This window comes from Leuciscus leuciscus (genome assembly GCF_965113295.1).
Source record: "Leuciscus leuciscus genome assembly, chromosome: 3".
Classification (NCBI taxonomy): domain Eukaryota; kingdom Metazoa; phylum Chordata; class Actinopteri; order Cypriniformes; family Leuciscidae; genus Leuciscus; species Leuciscus leuciscus.
The window spans coordinates 56830551-56857812 of record NC_138727.1 but is presented as its reverse complement, the minus strand read 5'-3'; the positions used below and the strand labels follow the sequence as shown (position 1 = coordinate 56857812).

Below are 27262 nucleotides of genomic sequence, written 5' to 3'. Positions count from 1 at the left end.
GAGTCACTGAATATTCCTCCACTATTACACCAGATGGACTGATGGAGATCACAGGTTTCACTGGAGGATCTACAGATGTCAGGTAAAAGTATTTATCAGAGATGGCTGGTGGAAAATGTTCTAGGAAAGGCTGCAGTTGGTTATTATTGGACAATTTCAGCAAACACCCCAGTTTAATTTTTCACTGTTTAATGCTCAAAGTTAAAGAAAAAGTTTAAAGGTACATTGTATGTAACTTTTTTGCTTTAAAAATAGCAAAAATCACTATATCTATGTTATATATTTTTTTTTAGTTGTGTACTTACATTATCCCGACTGTTTCTAACAACTTTCAAACCAGGAGAAATTTGTAATTTAATTCGAAGACACGGCACGTTTCTTTATTTCCGTTTTGTCGCAGTCAATGGCGTCATATCCGCGTTGTCTCTGGTTTCCGCTCGTACTGCCATAGCAACCAGAGCTATGAACCAGAGCCCTCTGATAGTAACCAAGGCAACAGACGTGGACAACTGTGTAGTTCGCAATGTCTATTTGCACGCTGTTGTTGTTTCGTTCAAACATTATGGACCATGGCAAGCAGACTTTGGATAAAAAAGGAGAACTTAAACGAGAATCAATATCAGCGCGGTGTTTTCGAGATGCCTAGAGCTCCCATAGACAGTAAACGAGAGCTCCACGTCCGAGACTTCGACCGCTCCTACATGTACTTTATTAAACAGGTGAGCACATTTACATAAAACTTTTATCAACAATGATAAAATTTTATAATATGATCTGTATGTTATTCTAATGTTGATCTAGCTTACTGCTAGTCTCACACAGACAAACCAACACATAGAATAACATTAATTTCAACAGTTTAGTGTGCTAGTGTAATGTTAGACCAAGTGAAACAGCGCTGCGTTACCTCACAAGTTTAATTTGTCTAATAAACTGACCTGTGAGTTGTAATTCTGCACTTGCGTGTAGTTCGGTAGAATGAGATGTCCATTCCTTTTATATCCGCGGGACTCGCGTCACGTGTGGAGCTGATAGCTGTCTCTTAGCAATCCCGAACTGCTTCATATCACAGTCATGATAAAAACATTGATGTATTCAGTCATCCATAGACATTATTAGATCGGTCGGCTTGACGTTGACGACAAGATCCATAATTCTTAGCAAATGTTGCGTAAAAAAAAAAAACTATGCCTTTGTTATTGTAAGAGGTTAGTGACCCCTAGCGGCGAAAAAAATCACATACTGTACGTTTAAGCAAAAAAAAGTTAACAAGGAAAAACTATTAAGACTAAAATTTGAAAGGCTTGAAACATTTGAAATACAGACAGTTCTGGATTAAGTTTGAGGAAGATTTTTTATTTTTTTACTTTTTTACAATGAATATATATAGTGCAACTGCAAAAACTGACAGGAAAAAAATACATGTTGCATTTGTTTAGAGATTTTTTTTATATATAACTACAATTTTGATGCTACTTCGTTTCCTCGCTCCTCCGTCCTCCAGCCTGTGACCCAGAAACTGATCAAACTCAGCATCTTGAAGGACATCTCAATTCTCTCAATTCCCTTCACGTCACAATCATTTTCATTTATGCTTTACCTTGGCAGTTTATATAAATTATATATCAAGCATAAATCAACAGGACATCTTGCTTTAACTTTATTATTTATGAATTTCTTAAAATAACCAAACTTTAACAACATAAGGGCAGATCCCTTGATCGCAGCTGTTGACGCTTTAAAGCAGCACTCAGTAGTTTCGGGATTTCTTCGCTGTATTCTCGCTTTTTGCTCGCAGGTTTCTCTCTAGAGCACCCCCCACAGCTTCGGAATAGATATTTGACAACACTGTTGTAAAAACTCGTTGGTGATTCTCAGACACCAGAGGCTATAGATTAACGACATCAAAGCAGATGGGACATTCTTTAAAACGTCTTCTTCATTCGGGTTCGGACAGCGTGAGGGAGCGCAATAATGACAGCATTTTAGCAGATTTCTTTTGGCCGTAAAGCAATTGTTTACATCGCGAGACCTGATATCACGCGAGACTTCCTGACGCAGCGGCCGGCGGCCTGCCGGCTCAAAGTTGCAAGTGCGTATTTTCCGCTCACGGGCACCAGGGGGGTGCGAAACGACCACCATTCAACCCGAAATAAGTAATATAACCATTCCAATGACTCCGAAGCTGTTCAGTTAAGGTAAAAAAAGTTACTTAGTTCACCTTTAAAGTGACGCTCCAGTGATCAAGAATATTCCAATATACAAATAGAGCGCTTCTCATTTCTTATTTGTGTATCCTCTTTTCCTTTCCTCGTGTCTCAGTTCCACCCCCTGTAGGATTCAAGGGAAGGTTGCAAGGATAGAATATTATTTGTTATTTAACAAATCAGTGACCACTAATTTGTCCCTAGCAATAATTTCAATCAAAAATTAAAATATATTTGTACTGTATATAACGTCTAGGTTACTGATGTAACCCCTGTTCCCTGAAGGAGGGAACCGAGACGTTGCATGACTGACGAATTAAGATCGCGCCTGAGAACATATCATCGAGTTTTAACAGAACCGCTCCAATGGACATTGTCAAGTGAGATTTGCATCGTGAACCACACCCCGTGCTGTGGTTATAAAGGAAGCGATCAGAGACACCCCCCAAGTTTTCGCAGAGGAGCCGAGTGGTGCTCAACGGCAACGGGACGTAACTTCTCCCAGTTGAAAAAGACGAACTGTTAAATGTATTAAAAATGCATTAAAGTATATTTGTATTGTACTAAAAACATACTCAAGTACATTTTTAATATATTTCATTGTACGTCTTTTTCACCTTGGCTCCCTTCCCTCCTTCAGGGAACAGGGGGTGAAATTAGTAACCTAGACGTTCCCATTCAGTCATCACTATGAGTTACGTCAGTGATTTATGAATTGGGATCCCTAAGAAAAACGGCACAAACACTGTCTTCCAGCGCCTCGTGTAAACCGCCTGATCCCCCGCACCCTTGGAGAAGGAGAGGGCTTTACACAGAGAAGTCAATCACTGCTGTTCCTACTTGTTAACGTCTACTTGTCACTGTTCTGCCATTTTCACTATGATGGTATAAATAAATAAATTAAATAAGTCAGTTAAATAACCCTTTAACTTTGAGTTAAAAACTTAGAAGATCCTACATTTCTCCAAGGACAGTGAATTATTTTTGAGTCTTTTTACCCGTGGAAGAACACACATAGGATCACCACATATGGGCACCAGTCTAGCACAGGGGCTTCTGACTCCAGAGGAGGAGATGAGTTGCGACATTAGATGGGAGTGTGGATCACCTTGACAGTTTATTTACGCATATCGATGTGTTATCCGTTCGGACCAGTATATGCTTGTCTTGCAGCAACAGCAGAAACCGGCGGAGAGCAAGGAATACTGTGAGCAACTTGAGGCAATTGATCTGCCACTGGAGTCGAGTTTGCTCTTTCCCAATTGACCTGAAGCCCCAGATGGCTGAGGTGTCTGAGCACCAGGTCCCTGTGTTCGCACAACTGATCTCGCGAGTGGGCCAAGATGAGCCAGTCTTTGAGATAATTGAGGATGCGAACACCCACCTCCCGTAACAGGGAAAGGGCGGCCTCCGCGACCTTCGTAAAGACGGCGGGTGACAGGAAGGACTTTGTACTGGTATGCCCGTCCCTCGATTGCAAAGTATAGGAACGGTCTGTGTCGAGGGAGAATTGAGACATGGAAGAACATGGCTACCATATACTATATCCAGCTACCCGTCCCAGAGTGGAGTCTGAGTGTGCAGAGCAACACTACCTGGCTCCACAGTTTGGCAGGGGTGCGTGAGAAAGCATACCGCTTGTTCTGAGACACTGTTTATGATTTATGGGGATTAAAAAAGAAGAATGGGAAGATTTTTATCATTATAGGGTGGTTGTGTACACAGACTGCTGATACATTTATGTTCAAACACCATGTAAAGTGAATTTTGCATAATGGGTGCCTTTTACAAATCTTTAAAAATCTTAAAAACTTTTTAATACAAATTTTAGGTTGATATTTAAAAAAAAAAAAAAAAAAAAATCGGTATGATTTTTTGAGCGCAGTACCAAACTTTTCCACTAGATGACATCCAGACTCCTCTGGTGACCGTATAAGGACTCTTCGATTTCCATAATGGATTAAGCGATCTTAACCCTCTGGGGTCTGGGCTGTTTTTGGGGCCCTTGAGATGTTCTGACATGCCCTGACATTTGTGCTTTTTTCAGTTGCATATAAACATATTAATGGCAAAGGTGTAAATTCACTCTATATAGCACAAACAGGGCTACCATAATATGTGAGCCACGTGTATGTACATGTTTTCATTTTTGAGAGAATAATGTTTATGCATGGTTATTGAAAAAACTAAAAACTAAAAAAGGCCACAAAACACATAGTAAATATGTGTCAATAAGACTTTTGACTAATGGATGTCCTCGCCTAGAGTTTTTTCTTCAAAATTATGTGAAAATAGTCTTGCTTTATCGTTCACATAAAACCATACATTGATTTAAATTGATGTAAAACAGGTTTTGCTTGGAAAGCCAATATGCGAGGGGGGCGTGAACGAGGAGTGGTTTACACCTGAGAATACAATGTCCCACCCACTCTGCATAATGATGAGCCATTCACTCAGGTGTGAAACTGACTGAGCCACAATGCAAGGACAAAATATATATTTAGAAGAAGACTTATATTGACCATTTAAGATTTTGCTTACATCTATCTATCTTGTAAATATGTTTAGCTATTTTATTCAAAAGGTTACAATTACAACAATAATTACAATTTCAACAATATTTCAAGTGTACTCTTTCTTTGTAAAAAAAAATGATTATAGGCCTACATTTTATCTATGTATTCATTAGTTTGAATATAGTCAACATTGGAACAGCTAACATCTTAGTTGATGACTTTATTTTTGACAAAAATAGATATAGAAATTGCTAAACCTGTATATAAATATATAAATCTGTAAATATATTTCACATTTTTTAGACATATGAGGCGAGTAGGCTACGGTCTGGTTAATGATGATCTCCAGTTCAAGCACCTTATGTTGTGATTGCTAGCCTATATTTACTTTAAATCCAGGAAATTTGTTAATGAAAAAATTATTAAAATTAAGATACAATTGATACAAAACGAAATTCGTTTTAAAGAAAGGATTTGTAGTTTCTGTTTTGAGGTCTCTGTGAAAGTTTGAAAGTCTTTTAGTGCGCCTTCAGAGCGCTCGCGTCCATAATGGAGAACTGTCACGTAATATTGTTTTTTCCTCATAAATGCGAACACGAAAAATAAAAGACAAAAGACTATTAAACTTACTCCGAAATTGTGTCCTCGGCGGAATTCGCTCTTCAAAATGCTGCCGTTCGTAACTTCCTCGCTGTCCAGAATCATCTGAAGGGCGTCTTTACTGGAGAAGCGTGCCATACTCAAAACGCGATGAACTATCAGTAAGTCTGATGAAGAAACTGTGTTTTTATGGCATTGATCGGGGGGGCGTATGCGATGCATACTAGATCACCTAAACTATTTACCATTTGAATAGCGCCGGGGGCGGGGCGGCCTCAACTCATTATAGAGATAATGAGGCAGAAGGAAAAACGGTACCTCTCCTTGCTTTCAAACGGATTACATGAGTTGAAAACATTTGTTTTTTATATAAATTACTTCATTTAAAAGAAGAGATTTCAAGCTTCATAAAGACATATCTCACGTGTCTGTGTGAGAAGTATTCGGTGAGTTACAGTTCATTTTCGGACGCGTTTCAGAATGGACTACACTGACAGAGAGAAGGCAGAACTCGCTTTGTGTTTATTTTTCTTTATTTGGCGAAAAGCTCAACACTTTGTTTTTATTATGAGTATACACAAAAATAATACACATTTAACAGAATCGATTGATGTACGAAACTCCTATGAAAAATCAAAGTCAACAGAGTATTTATGAGTTTCTTTTACACTGATAAAAAAAAAAGCGAGCTGGTATCGCCGGCGATACCGTAGACCTCAGGGGGTTAACTACAGTCTGAACGCTTTCAAATGCTATATAGTTTGTCAAGATTACTTTAGGTTTAGACTAAGATATTATTGTTATAAATGTATAATGGCAAGTGTCCCAATGGTGTCGGGGAGGGGCAGTCTTAAAAATAGTGGTTAAAACATTTTTATAAATCATAAATTCAGATATTTATTCTTTGTAATGTTTGAAAAGTCAATCTGTACTCACACATGACATTGAGCTGAACAGCAGGAGAGATGTGAGTGTGTCCGTCTACAGCACAGCTATATCTGCCTGAATCCTCTCTTCTGACTGACTGCAGCAGGAGTTCATTGTTTCTGTCTCTTCTCTCAGTTAATGGCTGTGAGTTTCTGTACCAGATGAATGTTGCTCTGTCAGTCAGAGCGCAGCTGCTTTTACATCTCAGATTGACTGAATCTCCCTCTGTCACTCTCTCAGGAGACTCCACCTGAAGATCTGAACACAACACACACATTATATCTAGTGCTGCTGTCATACACTGATTATTATTCAACATAATGCACAGAAGAAGAGATAAACCTCATCAAACTCACCTGTGACAGTAAGATTCACTCCTGGATCACCAGTATATTTTCCACCAGGTTTATCAGTGATGATTCTGAAATAGTACTTGCGTGAATCCTTCAGTGTCACATGACTCAGTCTGATGTTGCAGTTCTGCTGTTTATCTCCCAGATACTGAAGCCTCTGGCTGTATTCAGGGTCCTCAGACAGATCTTGAAGCTTAACACCCTTTTGAATTGGGCCTTTTGTCCAGAACACTTTCATGATCTGATGTCCAGTAGGGTATTTATAAGTGCATCTCATTATCACTGTTGAGTCCTTTAGTGCACAGATGTGTGAAGGACTGTAACTCACTCTCCAACCATCACTAGAAACCCCTGAAACACAGAATTCATCAAACTGTAAATGTTGTTTTATCTGTTATATTGGCCCATACACAAAAGAAATATATTTGAAATATATTTTCAGTATATATTTTGGAATATATGCAAATATTTGAAATTGGCCCAATAAATATATTTCACACTTAACATCATATATTTTTGTTATATTTCAGAATATATTTCAATGTATTTGGAATATATGCCACATATATTTTGACACTTTTGGGGACCCATACAGAGAAAAAAAAATACATTGAAATATATTCTGAAATATAACAAAAATATATGATGTTAAGTGTGAAATATATTTATTGGGCCAATTTCAAATATTTGCATATATTCCAAAATATATACTGAAAATATATTTCAAATATATTTCTTTTGTGTATGGGGGGCCATGAAAACATGACAATACTTTATTACTATTAGAAAACAGCGACTCATTACAGGAAATATAAGATAAATGTGAATAAATAATCTCAGTGTGAATTACTTTAAGACAGAGGAGTGAAGAGAGAACCAAGAAATCAGCCGAAAACAACAAGCTGCACAATTACAGTTTTTCTGAATTGCTAAAACACATTTCTTGAAACCATCACTCACTTTCTCAAAACCTTAAACACAAAAGCAAATGTTCAAAACTCATTCAGAGAATCTCTGACTCTTCTGGCAAAATCAAACAATGCTTTCAGATCTTACACACATCAGTCAATATTATAAACACTACAGATCATTCGTTAGACACTACATGGAAGATGGAGAACACAGAATCCAAAGCATGCAGTTAGAGAAGAAATATTTATTTATATATTGTAACAAAGTAAACAAATTTTGTTATTACGTAATAAAGTAGTACTGACACCTGACAGTGGTGAGTGAATAAATACTGTATGCACTGCAAGTACTGTATAGTATTGTACTGAATACTGTATAGTATGGAATGTCTGTATATTCAGCATTTGCATACTGTGAAATACAGTGACCAACTGCAGAAGCCCAAAAGGTTACAGTAAAAAACTGTAAATGAAAAGCATGTTACTGTAAAGTACAGTCAGAAGAGTTGAGCAACGGGGGGCGCTAGTGTGCCGTAATGGAGTAGGTCACACTTTTGTGGAGCTCTGTGTAAAATCCTCTTGTTTTATTGAATGTATACTGCAGCAATCGTTTTTATGTCATAGACTATCGTTTAAGTTGTATTCTAGTCTAGTGGGCTCATTTTTACGTCGAACATGCAAAGGAGCAAAGCTCAAAGCCAGAAAAATGCATCCTCTACTGAGGCTAGCAACGAAGCAATACTAGCCGCTATCACAAAGCAAGGAGAAGAGCAGTTAACTAGTGTTTCCAAGCTAGTTGATGACCTCAAAAAAGACTATGGAGGGACGCCTTGATTCAATCGACGCACACCTGGCTACACTACAGAGCAAACATCACGAAGTGGAACGTCACATAGATGGCATGGATGAGGCTCTAACAGATGCCGACCACCGCATAACGGCTCTAGAGACCACTTGTAAGGAACTTCAAGCAGCCAACACTCGTCTCAGCGCCAAGCTTAACGACCTAGAAGGACGCTCACGCAGGCTCAACATTAGAATCGTTGGTATCAAAGAGGGTGAGGAAAACAGCCGCCCAGCTGAGTTTGTGTCTGAGCTGATTTCAAAGATACTTGGCCAAGAAAACTTCAGCAAACCGGTCAAAATAGATAGAGCTCATCGCAGCCTTAAGCCAAAGCCAAAAGAAAAAGAGCCACCCAGGGTCATCATCGCAAAACTTCATAACGACAGAGACGTGAGGAATATTTTACGACTAAGCCGACAGCGTGCACCGCTTAGCTACAAGGATGAGAGGGTGTCAATATTTCCCGACTTCACTGCAGAGGTTATAGCACAACGTCAAGGCAAGGCAAGTTTATTTATATAGCACATTTCATACACAATGGCAATTCAAAGTGCTTTACATAGAAGAAATAAAAATAATAAAAAGAAATAAGAATAATTAAAACAGTTTAGAAAAATAAAATGAAATACAGTACAGTACAGTACAGTCGGACGAACAGTGGTCAAGCCTTCAACAGTGCTCGGAATAAGCTGGCCGATGCTGGAGCCAAGTGTACCATGCGCTTTCCAGCCAAACTTCAAGTGACCTATAACAAAACAGTGAACGTCTTTGACTCACCAGCAGCTGCAGAACGGTTTGCCAACTCTATCACAAACGACAAAGAGTCAGACTGGCTGTTTGTGTATTGTGCAATAGACATAGCCCTATTGCATAGGTGGCTGAAATTTGTCTTATGGTAGTCTATTGTGTTTTGATGCGCCGGGTGTGTTTATCACTGAAGTTATGCGTTTTGCATATTCTCATTTGCACTCTTTCCAATTGCAGTAGAAATTATTTGGTCTGCCCAATTTTTTTATTTTATTTTATTTTTTACTTTATTTTAATTTTCTTTCTTTTCTCTATGCTGCAGTATAAGATGTACAATAGAGGAGATCGCGGAGCTGTCGACTTTAGTCTGGCTGCTTAGTTGGCTCTGTTATACCCGGCAGTCTCCTATCAGGATTTGGGATGTGCCGCTTAGTTCTTTGTTGCGGCTCTGGGGTTGTTCTGGGGTGTGTTTATGTGTTCTTTGTTAATCTGCCAGATCTATATTTTTCTTGTGCCAGTTCAAATTGTCTGTTATACTTTTATTTTAATGCAGGATAATCAGTCAAGTAGGTCGGGAGGAAGTCCTATTACTTTTACATCCTGGAACTGTAGAGGTCTTGGCAAAGCCATTAAGCAGGGTAAAGTATTTTCACATTTAAAGTCCTTGTCATCAGATATTACTTTCTTACAAGAAACCCATATTGGCCCAACTGATCAGAGGAGATTGAGAGCTGTTTGGTTGTCACAAGTTTACCAATCTACTTTTTCTTCTAAAGCGAGAGGGGTAGCGATTCTTATTCGTAAAACTATTCCATTTATATTTAAGTCCATGATAACTGACCCAGGTGGAAGATACCTTCTCGTCTCTGGAACAGTGAATTCTGTACCATTGGTCCTTTTGAATATTTATGCTCCCAATTTTGACAGGCCTGATTTTTTTTGCAAAATTTTTAATCTTGCTGCGGAACATAACACTCACAATATAATTATTGGAGGAGATTTCAATTGCTATTTAGACCCTCAGGCAGACCGTTCTTCCGCTAAAGCAGCCCCACAATTGAAGTCTGTACCTGTACTTAACAATCTGATTAAATCGCTAGATACAGTTGATATATGGAGACATCTGCACCCCATAAACCGAGAATACTCATCTTTTTTTTTCATCTGTGCATGGTAGCTTTACCAGAATCGATTATTTTTTAGTTGATGCTAGACTAATATCAAGAGTCATCAGCTCCACATACCATAACATCTTAGTCTCAGACCATGCGCCTCTGACCATGAGGATTGATTTCAATCTCCATACACGTCAGTACAACTGGAAGTTTAACCCCACACTGAATTCAGACAACTGTTTTCAAGAATACATCTCTACTAGGATGTCAGGCTTTATGCTGGATAATGACAATGGTGCTGTTTCAGACTCAACCCTCTGGGAGTCCTTTAAAGCTGTTATGAGAGGTCACATAATCTCCTATCAGTCAGCAAGTAAAAAAGCTAGGCAGAAGCGTCTCTCTGAAATTGAAACTGAACTTACTGCACTGGAGGATTCTTACCGAGGGTCTAAATCTGAGGATATCCTTAAAAACATCTTGAAGATAAAATATGACTATAACCATATTCTTGGCGAGCAGGTCAGGCACTATATTTGTAAATTAAAACAAAAGCACTTTGAGCTGGGTGAGAAGGCAGACAGGCTGCTTGCTAGGCAGTTAAAATGCGTGCAAGCTGATAGGGCGATTCATAAAGTCTCATCTCCAACCGGGCAGCTATTAACTGACCCTAAACAAATTAATGACAGGTTTTTTTACTTTTATAGCCAGTTATACTCATCAAAGTCTAAGTCCACCGATGCTGAGATTTCAGATTTTCTTAACGCACTGGACATCCCTGTTCTAGATGAGGTGATAAGGCAGGATCTGGACACTGACATCACATTGGATGAAATCAAAACAGCTATCTGTTCCTTTCCTAATGGCAAAGCCTGTGGTCCTGATGGATTTGGCATAGAATTTTACAAGGCACATATAGACAACATCGCCCCACTCCTTCTTCGTATGGTAAAGTGCTCTCTGAAGGATGAGATTTTTCCCAGCTCGCTTTATGAAGCGCATGTTTGTCTTCTCCTGAAAAAAGACAGGGATGACACTGATGTCACATCTTACCGTCCTCTAAGTTTGCTGAACGGTGACCAGAAAATTATTGCAAAAGTTCTTACAAACCGATTAAGTAAATATATCAGTGCCTTAATTCACCCGGATCAATCAGGTTTCATTCCAGGCAGATTTTCCTTCTCTAACACTCGCCGCCTGTTAAATACTATGTATTCTGATAGGCTACCATACGCTGCTGTCATATCGTTAGATGCCCAGCAGGCCTTTGACCAAGTCGAATGGAGATACATGTTTGCCACCCTTGAAAAAATTTGGCTTTGGTGACACATTTATGAAGTTGTTAAGAATGCTATATGCACGTCCAAAATCCTCTATTTTGACTAATTATGACAGGTCCCCTTCATTCTTGCTGGGTCGTGGCACTAGGCAGGGCTGCTGCCTTTCTCCTATGCTCTTCGCTTTGGCCCTTTAGCCCCTGGCAATAGCCATTAGAGCCAGCCCTCAAATCAGTGGAATAAATTGTGGCTCATCTGAGTGTACCATAGGCTTATATGCAGATGATGTAGTCCTGACCCTGTCAGATGTTAGGCCATCCCTGTCCCCCCTACTTGATCTGATAAAATCCTTTTGGTCAATTCTCTGGATTTACTATTAACTGGAACAAAAGTCTGTTCATACCCCTATCTGATGGCCTGGATTCTAAATATCTTGAGGATCTACCATTCAAAGTCTCCAATGATCAGTTCAGATATTTAGGAATCAATATCACCAAAAATCCCAAACTTCTCTTTAAATGTAATTATCTCGATCTGATGGACAAGCTTAAAGTCATGGTAGATAAATGGAAACTTCTCCCCCTCTCCTTAATAGGGCGTGTCAATATTATCAAGATGACTGTACTTCCCAAATTTATTTATCTTTTTCAAAATGTGCCTATTTTTCTTACAGCTGCTTTCTTTAAATCTTTACACTCTATCATTTTGCCCTTTGTATGGGCCAACAAGCCCCCCCGCATCTCTAAAGCGCACCTGCAGAAGCCTACTACTGAAGGTGGTTTGGGCCTGCCTGTTATGCGTCATTATTACTGGGCATGTAACGCCAGAGCATGGGTATTCTGGAATCATGCCCTATGCACTGATGATGAGAGTAACCTCTGCCCCAATTGGCCTTTGATTGAGTCCCACAAATTGAAAACATGTGTTGGAGCTTCCCTTAGTGCCTTTTTATTTTCAAATCCTGATTCATCTATCAAACAGCTTAAAGGTGACTTTATTCTATCAAACTCTTTGAAGATTCTTAAACAAATTAAGGGTGTGCTGAATCTCCCTGAGCTTTCCTTTTTTGCTCCCATATGTCATAACCCTTCCTTTAAGCCAGGTCTAATGGACTCAGTGTTTGCACGCTGGACAAAGAAGGGCCTTGTAACTATCATTGATCTTTATATTGACAAGTGTTTTGCATCTTTCGCCGAACTTAAGGAGAAATATTTGCTACCATCTAGCCATTTTTTCCGTTATCTCCAAATTAGAAGCTTTGTAAAGGAATCAGTACCCACACAACACGAGTTTTATCGACTTCTTACGCGTGAACCCACATCCAAAGGTTTGATTTCACAGTTTGTTGCCCTTTTTCCATTGGCTACCTCCTCTCTTCACATTAAAGAAGCATGGGTTAAGGACACAGGAGAAGAGCTTGATGATGGGCTCTGGTCAATGGCATTAGAGAGAATCAAAGCATGTTCTATCAATGCACGACTTCAGCTTATTCAGTTTAAAGTTATCCATCGTCTGCATTTTTCAAAAACCAAAATGAATAGGATTTTCCCTTCTGTCTCTGCCGCTTGTGATAAATGTAAGGCCAGTGATGGGACCTTGGGTCATCTTTTCTGGGCATGTCCCAAGCTCACATAGCCTGGGAAAACCCAGACTACTTCCGGCGAATTTTAATTCTCTCTCCAGGATAGTCTGGAGAAGAGCCCATTCAAACTCATTTCTGTGCCGCCGAAATCGCGGCACCAATCAGAAACGTTTGGGGAGGGATTTACATGATGACGACAGCGCAGCGACGCTGAAGGAGATTTCATTACAAAGATGGATGCCGCCGTGGAACATCACTCGTTCGAATCATAGACAGTATATAAACGAATCATTTATCGCGTCTGTTTTGAGCGATTTAAACTTACAGTTTTCGTTAAAACCGGAGCAAAGAACAACACTCGAAGCATACGTCATCTCCTTCATCGATCTGATTGGTTTTATGACTTTCCAATTGCGCCCAGAGGAATTTGAGCTACGTCGGTTGGTGACGCCCCTTTGGAAATGATTTGTCTACATAGCTTCGCCAGACCCTACACTCAGTTTCAACTGAGAAGGGTCTGGTTTTAACCAGGCTAAAGCTCACAGCCTTTTGGGGTGAAATCTTTAACCTGTACAGTGTCATATATAAAACTCCATTGAAACCTGATGGCCTCTTTGCAATATTGGGTTGTACCCCTTATTCACTAACTCTCTCTATAGACCTACAGCAGGCCCTCATGTTTGGTATGGTCATAGCAAAGAGGATTATTTTAAGGGAATGGAAATCTGTGTCCCCTCCCTGCTTTAAGATGTGGTTGAATGATATGGTATCCTGTTTATACCTGGAGGAGCTGCGTTACACTTTGTCAAACACCCAGCGCAGGTTTTGCAAGATCTGGGGGCCTTTCACTGACTATATTAAGAGACAACAGGATGAGTCTCAGGTGGAAGTTTGATATTATTATGTATTATTTTCCTATTTTCATTATGTGAATTGTTTTCATTTCAAGCCATCATTCAAGTGCTGGGACTCTGCCCTTAACTTTGGGCTTCCTTGACCTCACTTCTTCCCAAAACCATGGAACCCTTACTCTTCAGAACCTGTGGACATTTTTTTCAGTTCTTGGACTGGATTATAGATACATGCTGGTATCTTTTATAAGAACTGGCAGTTATTGTTTTTGTTTTGTTTTGTTTTGTTTTGTATTGTTGTGTCCTGCCTTGTTGGCTTGTGTCTGTCTGTGACTGTTATGCAGAAAACCTTTGAAAATTAAATTATAAAAAAAAAAAAAAAAGGAAGAGTTGAGCAACTGCAGAATCAAGGTCAGTGAGAGAGATTTATTCTATACCTCTTATACTCACACTCTTCCTCCTCTTATACTCACTCTCTTCCTCCTCTTATACTCATACTCTTCCTCCTCTTATACTCACACTCTTCCTCCTCTTATACACATACTCTTCCTCCTCTTATACACACACTCTTCCTCCTCTTATACACACACTCTTCCTCCTCTTATACACACACTCTTCCTCCTCTTATATTCACACTCTTCCTCCTCTTATACTCATACTCTTCCTCCTCTTATACTCACACACTTCCTCCTCTTATACACATACTCTTCCTCCTCTATATCATACTCTTCCTCCTCTTATACACACACTCTTCCTCCTCTTATACACACACTCTTCCTCCTCTTATACTCATACTCTTCCTCCTCTTATACTCACACTCTTCCTGCTCTTATACTCACACTCTTCCTCATATACACATACTCTTCCTCCTCTTATATTCATACCCTTCCTCTTATACTCACACTCTTCCTCCTCTCTCTCTTATATTGCTTCCATCAATTGTTGTTCTCAACATTCAGTGCAACATTTTGAGTCAATTTAGGCACTTTAAACTGTCTTGTATTTTGTACAGTTGGTTTCCTCTCATCATTAGAAATAAGTCTGAACAATTTTGAGTCGTTGTGTGTAAACGATGACAACTGTGTTGTAGTTGTGTTTGACTTTAGCCTGCCTGTGTTTAGAGTTTTGAAACATAAGTGCATCACAGTGAAAAATGTGTTTTAGTGAGTGAGAATGTGTTTAGTGTTTTGCAAAAAGAGTGCATGAGATTTGCAAACAGCGTTTTAACTTTCTGAACTTGTTTAATGTTTTACAGAAAGAGTGATTTATTCGTCAAATTGGTTTAGGCTACTGAGAATTTGGTTCAGAGAAGTGGGTTTAGTGTTTAGCAATTCAGACAAACTGTATATCCTGGAATATGACAAAATAAATATTTAACATACACATTCACTTCTGAGAACAAGAACACAAGATATTCACGATCTAGTGCTAGGGCAGGGCTGTGAACTGTCACACTTTCAGCCTGAGACTCTAATCGACACGTTTCACACACTCTCACGCCACACACATTTTCTCACGCAGATAAAAATTGCTAAACATTCATTGCGTGAGAACAACAGAACTCGTCAAACTGCAAGCATCATCAAAACGGCCAACGCCTCTCTATGGGCAGAGGTGTAAAGTCCAGGGGTCAGAAAGGCAAAAAGGCCAGGAAAATGTGCCATCAAAAAAAAAGAAAAAAAAAAGAAGACGTTTGCAGACAGGTAATATATAAATAAATGTCTCTTAGCATCTTAATATAGTCAGTGATCTGGGGGTGCTGTTCTATGCACTGACTATATTAAGAGACAACAGGATGAGTCTCAGGTGGAAGTTTGATATTATTATGTATTATTTTCCTATTTTCATTATGTGAATTGTTTTCATTTCAAGCCATCATTCAAGTGCTGGGACTCTGCCCTTAACTTTGGGCTTCCTTGACCTCACTTCTTCCCAAAACCATGGAACCCTTACTCTTCAGAACCTGTGGACATTTTTTTCAGTTCTTGGACTGGATTATAGATACATGCTGGTATCTTTTATAAGAACTGGCAGATATTGTTTTTGTTTTGTTTTGTTTTGTATTGTTGTGTCCTGCCTTGTTGGCTTGTGTCTGTCTGTGACTGTTATGCAGAAAACCTTTGAAAATTAAATTATAAAAAAAAAAAAAAAAGGAAGAGTTGAGCAACTGCAGAATCAAGGTCAGTGAGAGAGATTTATTCTGCTTCAGCTTCACGTCTTCATGTCGGTCCGGCCGGAGAATATCATCTCTGCAGGAGAAGAGGAAAACCCTGAAGCAGATCCAGCCTTGACAACATTCTCCACACCTTCCTCTTCCTCTTCCTCCTCATTCATCACCTCTTTCACACACTCTTCCTCCTCTTATACTCACACTCTTCCTCCTCTTATACTCACACTCTTCCTCCTCTAACTCATACCCTTCCTCCTCTTATACTCACACTCTTCATCCTCTTATACACATACTCTTCCTCCTCTTATACACATACTCTTCCTCCTCTTATACTCATACTCTTCCTCCTCTTATACTCACACTCTTCCTCCTCTTATACTCACACTCTTCCTCCTCTTATACACATACTCTTCCTCCTCTTATACACACACTCTTCCTCCTCTTATACTCACACTCTTCCTCCTCTTATACTCATACTCTTCCTCCTCTTATACTCACACTCTTCCTGCTCTTATACTCACACTCTTCCTCCTCTTATACACATACTCTTCCTCCTCTTATATTCATACCCTTCCTCTTATATTCACACTCTTCCTCCTCTCTCTCTTATATTGCTTCCATCAATTGTTGTTCTCAACATTCAGTGCAACATTTTGAGTCAATTTAGGCACTTTAAACTGTTTTGTATTTTGTACAGTTGGTTTCCTCTCATCATTAGAAATAAGTCTGAACAATTTTGAGTCGTTGTGTGTAAACGATGACAACTGTGTTGTAGTTGTGTTTGACTTTAGCCTGCCTGTGTTTAGCGTTTTGAAACATAAGTGCATCACAGTGAAAAATGTGTTTTAGTGAGTGAGAATGTGTTTAGTGTTTTGCAAAAAGAGTGCATGAGATTTGCAAACAGCGTTTTAACTTTCTGAACTTGTTTAATGTTTTACAGAAAGAGTGATTTATTCGTCAAATTGGTTTAGGCTACTGAGAATTTGGTTCAGAGAAGTGGGTTTAGTGTTTAGCAATTCAGACAAACTGTATATCCTGGAATATGACTAAATAAATATTTAACATACACATTCACTTATGAGAACAAGAACACAAGATATTCACGATCTAGTGCTAGGGCAGGGCTGTGAACTGTCACACTTTCAGCCTGAGACTCTAATCGACACGTTTCACACACTCTCACGCCACACACATTTTCTCACGCAGAGAAAAATTGCTAAACATTCATTGCGTGAGAACAACAGAACTCGTCAAACTGCAAGCATCATCAAAACGGCCAACGCCTCTCTATGGGCAGAGGTGTAAAGTCCAGGGGTCAGAAAGTAGAAGTCCTGTCATATGTTTATTACACCCATAAACTCAGCAGCTGATTCCACTAATTAGTTCTCCTGTCTGAATTAGCAAATCCAGGTGACCAAAATACTGAGGAGGACTTTTACTTTCTGAACCTGGACTTTACACCTCTTGCACTGACAGACAAGACAGAGCTGGTTACTTTTAAATTCTAAGCTCTCAGATTCTGTCAATTTTATTAAGAAATAAAAAGAATAAATATAGTTTTGGCGCTTGTAAATGTGAAGTGGCAGATCGCTGTAGCACCTCAGTTCAAGCGGCACATGAACCGATCATCAACGAATGAACAATAGGTACACTGTAAAACCCAACAAGTTAAGCTAACTCATTTCATTTGAGGAAACCGATTGCCTTAATTCAATTAAGTTTATAAAAAAACAATAGTTATGAGTACTCTGAACTTATTTTAATCGAGTCCACTAAAACAATAATACAAAGTCAAATTCAATAAGTTAAGCTAACTTATTACATTTGAGGACACCGATTGCCTTAATTCACTGTAAAAACAAACAAGTTAAGCTAACTCATTTCATTTGAGGAAACCGATTGCCTCAATTCAATTAAGTTTATAAAAACAATAGTTATGAGTACTCTGAACTTATTTCAGTTGAGTTTACTAAAAGTAGATATACATTGCAGTCAATAAATTAAGTGATTAATTAAGTGATTATTGAGCATTAGTGATTAACACCTGCTGTTAACGAGCAGAATCAATGAAGGAAAGAGAAACACAAGAACTACAACTGACTTCCAACCACAGCCTTAGATGAAATCAACTCAAGATAAAAGACGTTTAAATCTCTAAAGATCTCAGCAGAGGAGGATTAAACCACTACACAAACAGCATTACCAGCTTGACTTATTACTAAACAGTTTGACTTTTGTCCTGCGTCTACAGAAGTTGTGATTGAGAATGAACAGAGGGTTAGATGATAATGATTTATTGAGTTTCATTTAAAGACACCATGATAGTGATCAATGTTTGCTTTAGTTGGGCTCTTGACCCTTGACTTTATAACACCAGTTTTTCCTCTGGCTGCTGTAACTGAGTGTGTATTAAACACATTTGTTATGGCACATACGCCAAAAGAAAATATGAGCATGTGGTTGTGTTTAAATGATAAAAATCATCATTTAGTGACTTGATTCTCTGATCTTTTCCAGAGCCTAATCTCTGATTACACAGGTGATGTATTACTTGTATTATTCATTATAATAGAACTAATTCTGCTGTAAGGCTCATTGTTGTGACAATCAGATTTTAAACACCTCTATGGTATCATGCTGACTTACACAGTAGTCAAGAATCAGCATATGAATCTCAACAATGGTGACCATTAAAAATGATTTATGCTGCAATGCATGCTGGGAGCCATGGAAAAGTTTTGTATTATGCTAGTACCCAGCATGCATCATTTTTTAATGGTCACCATTGTTGAGATTCATATGCTGATTCTTGATGTCTGTGTGAGTCTTAGTCATGCAATACCTTGTCTGTGAAACTTTTTGTGCACAACTATTTGTAAAATCCTTCATATTATCTGTTGGTCACAACATGGCTAGCTCTGATGCTGTAGAATCACAGTTTTGAGCATGTTGCCGTTTTAATCAGAGATCAGAATCTGAATGAAGTCAGTGAATCAAGTCACTAAATGATGATTGTCATCATCAGTCCTTCACCATCAACACTCAATCAGACTTTTCCTTGCCTTTTGTGCCATAACAAATATGTTTTATAAACACTCAATTATAGCAGCCAAAGAAAATCTTAAGTGCAAAAGTCAAGGGTCAAGAGCTCAACTAAAGCAAACGCTGACCTCCATCATGGTGACCTTAAATGAAACTCAAATCATCAACTTCTAAACCTTTGTTAATTCTAATAAGAACTTCTGTAGATGAATGGCAGTAATAAAGTCAAACTGGTTAGTAATAAGTGAAGCTGGTAATGCTGTTTGTGGAGTTGTTTAATCCTCCTCTGCTGAGATCTTGAGATATTTAATGTCTTCTTTTATCTCCAGTTTATTTTGCTGTGGCTGGAAGTCAGTTGTAGTTCTTGTGTTTCTCTTTCCTTCAGTGATTCTGCTTGTTAACAGCAGGTGTTCATCACTAATGCTCAATCATCACTTAATTAATCACTTAATTATACAATTATCATTCTGGGATCTAGAAATGTTCTATAACTCATTCAGTTTGAGTTCTGTTTCAGTCATTCAAGTTTCGGTAGTATTTGAGTGCTGTGAACTCAATTGTATTTAGTTAATATTACTGTTAGGTTTTACAGTGTAGGCTATGTTGAAAGACACAGTAAAACTTACTGAAATGTATATGTGACCGATCACGATTAATCGCATTGTTACGAGCAAAATTTAATAATGAATTCTAAAGTAGTGTATATAGCAGATCTAAATGTACTGCTATATACACAAAAGTGTAATAACATGTGGTTTGCAAAATCTTTAAACAAATAGCCTAATGTGCTTTTTACCAGCAGTATTCCCTTTACACAGTAGCAATAAAATATTTCTTTTATGAGCAATGGACTTTCAAAATAATAATAAACTGCGTTAACGTGCGATAAAAAAAATTGTCGGCGTCAATTAATAAATGCGTTAACGCGATAATAACGCGTTAACTTGCCCAGCCCTAATATAAATAAATGTCTCTTAGCATCTACCGATAAAACTGTATAGGTAACTCTTATGTACACTGAATAAAAAATAAGATAAACTCTAGACAATGTTCAAATCAAAAACAGGATGTGCTATGTGATATAGGCTATATATATATAAGCCGCTTTCCGACCAAGTAGTTACAGGAACTTAGTTCTAGGAACTGTCCACTTCTAAACAGTTCTAAGAACTACTCTCCCCCAAACTCGGTTTTGCTGTTTGCGTTCGCACTGGCCAAGTGGCCATAGGAACTGGTAGGAGGGGTAAGGGAGTGACGCAAGCACGGTGACTTTTATTTTGACGGCGCGACGGACCTTTATTTTGGCGGTGCTGAGAACGCCAGAGCAAACAATGCTTGCATTCTCTGTGTTTATTAGTTAGCGATCTGTCTAACAGTACTGTTTAATATGTTATTAGATAGAACTGTTATAGAAAGTAGACAGTATATGAAAAAAAAAAAAAACGTTTTTAGCCTATGCCGTGTGGTTGATGTCCAGTGTTGCTAGCTGGGCAGATAAACATAATCATGTTTGGCTTGGTCCCCTCAAAGTTGCGTTGGATTTTCTCTTCAGCATAAAGGTTTAGAGACCCACCTATCACTGTTTTCCATGTTTGTATAGTTAGTTTATGGAGTAAATATATAGGCTATAATCTGTGTGTTTACATTCTAGCTGTTTTAAAAATGGCGGGTGCTGGTGTTCCGCGTGCGTTCGGTCAATCAGCGTACACTAACGTCACGGGTAGTTCCTATAGTGCTGGTTTAGACCCTACTCTGAAGTAGGACCTAAATTAGTTCCTCCAAATGGAGTTCCTAGAACTAAAATCGTTCCTAGTCGGCGTGTTCGCACCGCAGGAACATCCGGGTACTTTAGCCAATAGTTCTAGGAACTGTGAAAAGGTTCCTCCGGTCGGATAGCGGCTATTGTACGAGTATGAATCCAAGTATGAATCAGAATAGATTTTATTGCCATGGTCAATGAAAGGTTTCACAGACTAGGAATTTTCTTCGGTGTACTCGTGCAACATGAAACAAACTTTTGCTAATGTTAATAATAAGCAATAAACTATGGAAATAGGCATAGGCGTAATTTGCGGGTGGGACGGATGGGACATGTTCCCACCACTTTTTAAAACATCTCAAATGTACCAATTCTACAAATAAATAAAACATCTCCAGTTAACTGGTAGAGCATTCATTTCGTTCGTTTTTTAAATAAGAGACTAGCGCTGAAATGTGTTTTTTTTTAAATCAAGTGATCAAAGTGCTCGTTGCCGTAGCGATCAGTGGCGCGGATACAGTGTTTTCTCGTGTGGCTCGCGCACACACCGCACTGTCTTCACTCGGACGCGCGCTTCAGTCCGTTGCGTTGCGGATACTCTCTATTCGTTCTGGTGAAATCACAAAACATAATGCAAACGTTTGCGTGTCCCTGCTTGATATACAACCACTGATGAACATAATCGTTTGGATGAGGGAAAAAACTATACGAGAAAAAAAAACCTATACGAGCGGATTAGAACCATGAACCTCTGACACAGCTGGCGAAAGCTCTACCACTGGACCATTAAGATACACGTTGTTTCAATAGTCGGATCTATGTATTGGCACTGACAACATGTATTAGGCTACATCTCATTAAACGACAAATTAAACCCCATGTATCCTACTATTTAAATCGATTGCTGGACATCGTAATGTTATTGGCGTCCATCTTCATTGAATTTTGAAATCAGATAGAGCCGGGCAGAGCGCTGCATAATAGCCTAAGTAGCCACGCTGTTCCCTTGGAGGGCGGGGGCAATAACAAAAGAAACAAAAGCCGGCTTATTCAGTATGGAAATACACACCGACAATGACATGCCCCTACTGCGTGCTAGAATCTCCGAAAAACAAGCCGATTTCAACCTCAAAATGTACGTTTTTAAATATACCAATACTGCTATCTCAAACATGGAGAGGCTTCTTCGTGATCTCAACTAACAGATTCTGCAAAAAAATTTAAATCACCAATTTTGAAAAAAAAAAAACACTTCTTTCCCATTTTGCTCGAAAGTTGTGCTGCCGACTTGAGTCCCTGGTTTCCGTGATCGGTCACATATGCCTCTGTAGTCGTAGAGATTCAAATACTCGTATATTGTTATTCATATGTTTTATTATTATGTATTGTAGGTTACCATTTATTAAGTATAGATGTTTATGTTAACATCATAACATAAACCTGTGTGTACTGGTGGGTGACGTTAAGGGGCAGTGGTGAGCCGCAGGGCGTTTCACTTTTTGACATGAAGAAGTCACATTGCCAGCTACTATGGCCCTGTCCCAAATGGCACACTCCGGATTTGTGGACTTCCACACAGTCCACACTTTGGTGATGTCATGTAGTGCAGACCTATAGGGCCCTTGGCACGAGTCCACGAGGGCGCATTGAGAGGTATTTTTTGGGACAGACTCGATCGTCACGCCGGAAATAACGGTGTGGTTGTTGTTGGACAGGAGAAATCAAATTTTTGCGCTCTGACATTTTATCTTCATGTCAACTACACAGCCTGCTTTTTTGCTTTTACAGTTCTTTATTTTAATATTGTGTATGCCTCCTGGGCATTAGATAATAGATACATCATGCTTATTTAAATTATGTTTACAGTTGTACATAATAATACATAATGTTCCATTTGAACAGTTGTTCCATACAATCTGTATTGTGAAAAGCGCTATACAAAAAAATAAAATAAATAAGAATACAATTTTACAAATGGAACTATGGTAAAGATCCATTTAACTATGAAAAGAACCATCAGCTTATCATTTTCAGAGCACCTCATTAAATTGATAATTGCATGGTCTGTGCAGTGGACACAATTCTTGAAGTGGTTGAAAATTGAAGTTGTTGATGGTTCCGTGAGTGTCAAATGTTAAAGTTGCGATCGTTTTCTTCTCCGTTGGATGAAGAAGATATGATCAACTTGCATGGTTAGTTCGACTCTGTTCTCATGGCTGGAGTGCAGATTGTGGCCTGCCAGCCCTGGGCCGGAGAGGACACACAGAGCAAATGGTGGGAGTTGTGATGGACTTCTTCTGCATTGAATGAAGACGTTGTGCCAAACTCCTGAGGTTGTCCTTGATTCTGTTGTGATTGAGAGAGTCCTCTCTCTCCTGGATGAGCACATGGCTGTTGTGAGTCGAGGCCTGCTGCCCTGGGGCCTGCTGAGGCCACGCTGGACAGCACGGCACCCTGAACGTACCGAGAAGGCCAAGAGTTGATTGTTGCCCATTCAGTGATGGTAAGGTTGCAGTTTTCTTCTGAGTTAGATTGAAGAAAAGACAGTCTGAATCCTTTGGGAAAGTGAAAGGATAGCAGGCGGTGGTCACAGCCAGACATCAACCCGAAGACACAGCAGTAGAAGAAAGAGAAGGGTCACTGTGAATTTGTCTCTAATAAAGCCTGAGAAAGGCCCCACCTCTCCTGGTTTGCTTGACCAATGAGAAGGGTGGAATTTCCAAGCGGGAAAATTCCTCTATGGTTGATTTAGGAATCTTTGTTTTAAGCGTGCTCATTTGCATGTGCAGCTGGATTGGTTTCATTTTTAACAGCAATAAACCCAACTTGATCGTGGTCATGGTAACTAAGACCTTCTTGCCCTTGTTGGCGGGATGAGACCACAGATCCCAGAGTGAGTTTTAAATATTATTTGTTAAACTATAACAAATACTTGTCTGATTTGTCTCAGTCGTTACAGTGTGGAATGGGACGGCCTACGGACTCGTAGACTCAGCGAGCAAACGCAATTTAAGTCCACGAGACCGAAAGTCCACATGCAGTGCGTCATTTGGGACAGGGCCTTAGACACGCACCTGCGAACTTCCCTAAGCACTTTCCCTCGGGGGAATCCCTGCCGCCATTTTGAAGTGAAGTGGACGAGGGAAGTTTTTATGACCCTCATTCCCTCGATTTTGACAGAGGGAGCGAGTCTACTTTATATGTACACTTCAGGCACCTATATGTCCCACAATTTGATTGTGACGTCACTACATATCTTGTCTAATCACCACAACCCAATTTAACACAACCCAGACACACCTATGTACATTTGGATGCTGCGTTAAACAAATTCTTAAAGGGAAAACATTTTTAAATAATAAATCAGCTCCATAGCTGATTGCAAGTGATCAAGGGCTTAGGACGTTCCCATTGCAGTTTCCGCCAGTAGTGGGCACTCGTGCAACGTAAGCAATGACGTACATCCGAGTGAACGAGACGGAGGGAAGTTAGCGAGTGAAGGGCATGACAGTTTTGAACTGGAACGCAGCCCGAGCAGTTTCACCCCAGCAGTTTTGCCCTGTCACATTTCATTTTTAAATCTTAGCGACTGTTCTGTCCTAAAACTATCTAATGGTTATTGTTACTCCTGCTGTTATTTTTTGCTCTTGCTGTTGCTCACAGGCCTTAAGGCTCCTTTAATGAAATAAAATAATGCTTGTGTCCTGAACACTTTAATCTCCAAAAATGAACAGCCTTGTATAATAAACACACTTTATTTTTGAAAGCCTGGCATAACAAACAAACTTTTGAATAGACATTCAAAGGGTCATTATTAGTCTAAAGTCAAGATAACTCTAATTCCTTAAGTTAATTAATTCTGCCTGGGGTTAATGCGTAAACTTGAGCACAAATAAAAGTTAATTTCAAACAGACTTAAAGTGTGAACATATTATTAATTTGTTGGAGTCATAACCAAGAATACAATTTAATTTACAGTTACCTTTCAGTGCGGACACACCATTATGGTGTATATCAGGTCAGACATACCATTATTTTACCATTACCATTACCATATTACCATTGATCATTCACTATGAAATTATACAAGCGCAATTACACCAAGAAGTAAAAAGAAAAAGAAAAAATTTGTGAAATTGGCAACAGCAAGAAGAGCAAGAACAGCAAGAAGAGCATTTTGAATACTTTTGAATACAAAAATGCTGTGGGGTAAAACTGTAGTTGGGGTAAAACCGTGGCTCTGCGGCTCTGCAGTCAGACCCTTCTTGCTATTTCAACACTGTGAAACAAAAACTAATTTATTATTGTCTTTGTTGAATTTTCAGATTGTACAGCGTGTGACAGAATTACAAATTATATGTGCCACCAGAAAACACAGCCTCTTCTGTGTGTGCAACACCTCACACATAATATCGATCAATAAGTGTTTTTCAACCACGGAAAGAAGTCAATAAAACAGCTGGAGAACAAGTACATCACATAACGTTACATAACGCTGGAGAAGCATAACATTACATTTGGAACCAGCTTCCAGAAGAGATCAGATGTGCTCCTACAGTAGTCACATTCAAATCCAGACTCAAAACACTTCTATTTAGCTATGCATTTACTGAATGAGCACTGTGTCACTGTTCGTCCGACTGTTTGTACTGTACTGTACTGTACTGTATTTTATTTTATTTTTCTAAACTGTTTTAATTATTCTTATTTCTTTTTATTATTTTAATTTCTTCTATGTAAAGCACTTTGAATTGCGAATTGTGTATGAAATGTGCTATATAAATAAACTTGCCTTGCCTACATTTACCCCAGGAAATCCATTTAATGACCATAGCATGTTAATTGGCTAGAAATATTAGCTATAGAGACCATTTGCTAAATATGTGCACTATATTAGCCTACATATTTATTATATTTTTACCTATATCACTTAAATAGTATTATGTTGTTATTATATTATAAACACACATATTTAATTAGAGTTGTTATTTTTAATCTTTAATAATAATAGCTGACAGGGCTCTGTATGATTACAGCAATGTGTGATTTTTTTTTTTATTTCCTTGAGGAAAATGAACATGTATCTACTGTACCTAATGTTTATCCAAATTAATCGATATTGAATCAAATCGGAATCAAATCACAAGAATTGAATTTGTGAAAGAGATTTAATTATTTTTTTTTTTTACACCCCATCAATCCCCCTTCCATAATCATCACTCCAAACTAAACTCAAAAGTTGGCAGCCCTGATGAGCTTTGATGGACGGTGTTGCAGAAAAGCAGAAGTAAATGTAGAGACAGAGTGAAGAGAGTTTTGTCCAATCAAATGCTCTGAACTTTGAGAAAGTCCCTCCCCCTAAACCATGTGACACTGACTAGCAAGTAGCAAAAGACTATTGGACATTTCTAAAAGGGACGAGCGCTTGACATGTTCAACACAAACTTCCTGTTTCAGAGAGAAATATGTTTGAACAGGACAGAAGAAAGAGCAGATCAGCCGCTCATGAGGCCTTAAATAAAACATCAGAGTGTTTCTAATGTGAATGTAAGAGAGACTCACCATGAATCATGAGCAGAAAGAAGATCAGAGGAAGAGGAGGAGCCATTCTGACCCACATCAGCATAACATATATCTATAATACAGCATTAATATAATCACTTAAACAGGTATATGTAAATCACCCTATTCTTAACATTTCGTGAGCTTAGAATTATAAGGTTCTATCTCCGTTTAGGGTAGTTCTGAGATATTGAGCATCAAAGTTTTTACATCACAGCTGGCAATGGAGAGATGGAACCTTTTTATTTTATTAATAACTACTAACAAAATATTTTTTTACAAAAATAACACCACACAGGCATTAATAAACACCTAATGGATCAGATTATGTCAAAAACTCAATTTCGACCAAAAGTGGAGATAGAACCTTATAATTCTAAGCTCACGATTTCTCATGTAAAGTCACGCATGTTATATGAGCAATAATAATCAGTTTCTTTTAAGCAATAGTGTGTTTGTCTTACCGTGTTGAAGCTCATCAGAACAACAGCAACCAAATGACTGACTGTTTTAACACAAGCACTTTAGCTTTATATTGAAGGATATGTGTGCTTTGTGTGGTTAACACTGTTTATTAACGAACGCCCAGCGACGGAAATATCACTGTCCCTCCCTCAACAAGAGAACAACATTACTGAACTAAACCTACTTAAAGAATAATGATGATCTGTTTCTGTAAGTTGAAGATGAATAATTATGAAGATGAATGATAGTGATTTACAAGTGAGGCTCATCAAGGTTGATGTCAGTCGCAGGAGATGGTGACCTCTGGTGGCAGTTTGAGGGATTGAACGAGCACATA

General features: G+C 38.7%; 1 protein-coding gene across 1 annotated transcript in view; it reads right to left on the bottom strand.

Annotated features, from left to right (window-relative positions):
* Positions 1-26974, bottom strand: part of LOC309493626 (hemicentin-1-like) — a 281640-nt gene extending 254666 nt beyond the window's left edge. Inside the window, exons 1-4 of the mRNA XM_082162762.1 lie at positions 26925-26974; positions 26461-26533; positions 6607-6954; positions 6260-6508 (exon numbers count right to left, since the gene is read on the bottom strand). Of these exons, the coding sequence (XP_082018888.1) occupies positions 6260-6508; positions 6607-6954; positions 26461-26533; positions 26925-26939 (685 nt within the window). The 5' untranslated portion in view covers positions 26940-26974. The remainder of the gene's footprint in view (positions 1-6259; positions 6509-6606; positions 6955-26460; positions 26534-26924) is intronic.
* Between the last annotated feature and the right edge of the window lie 288 nt (positions 26975-27262).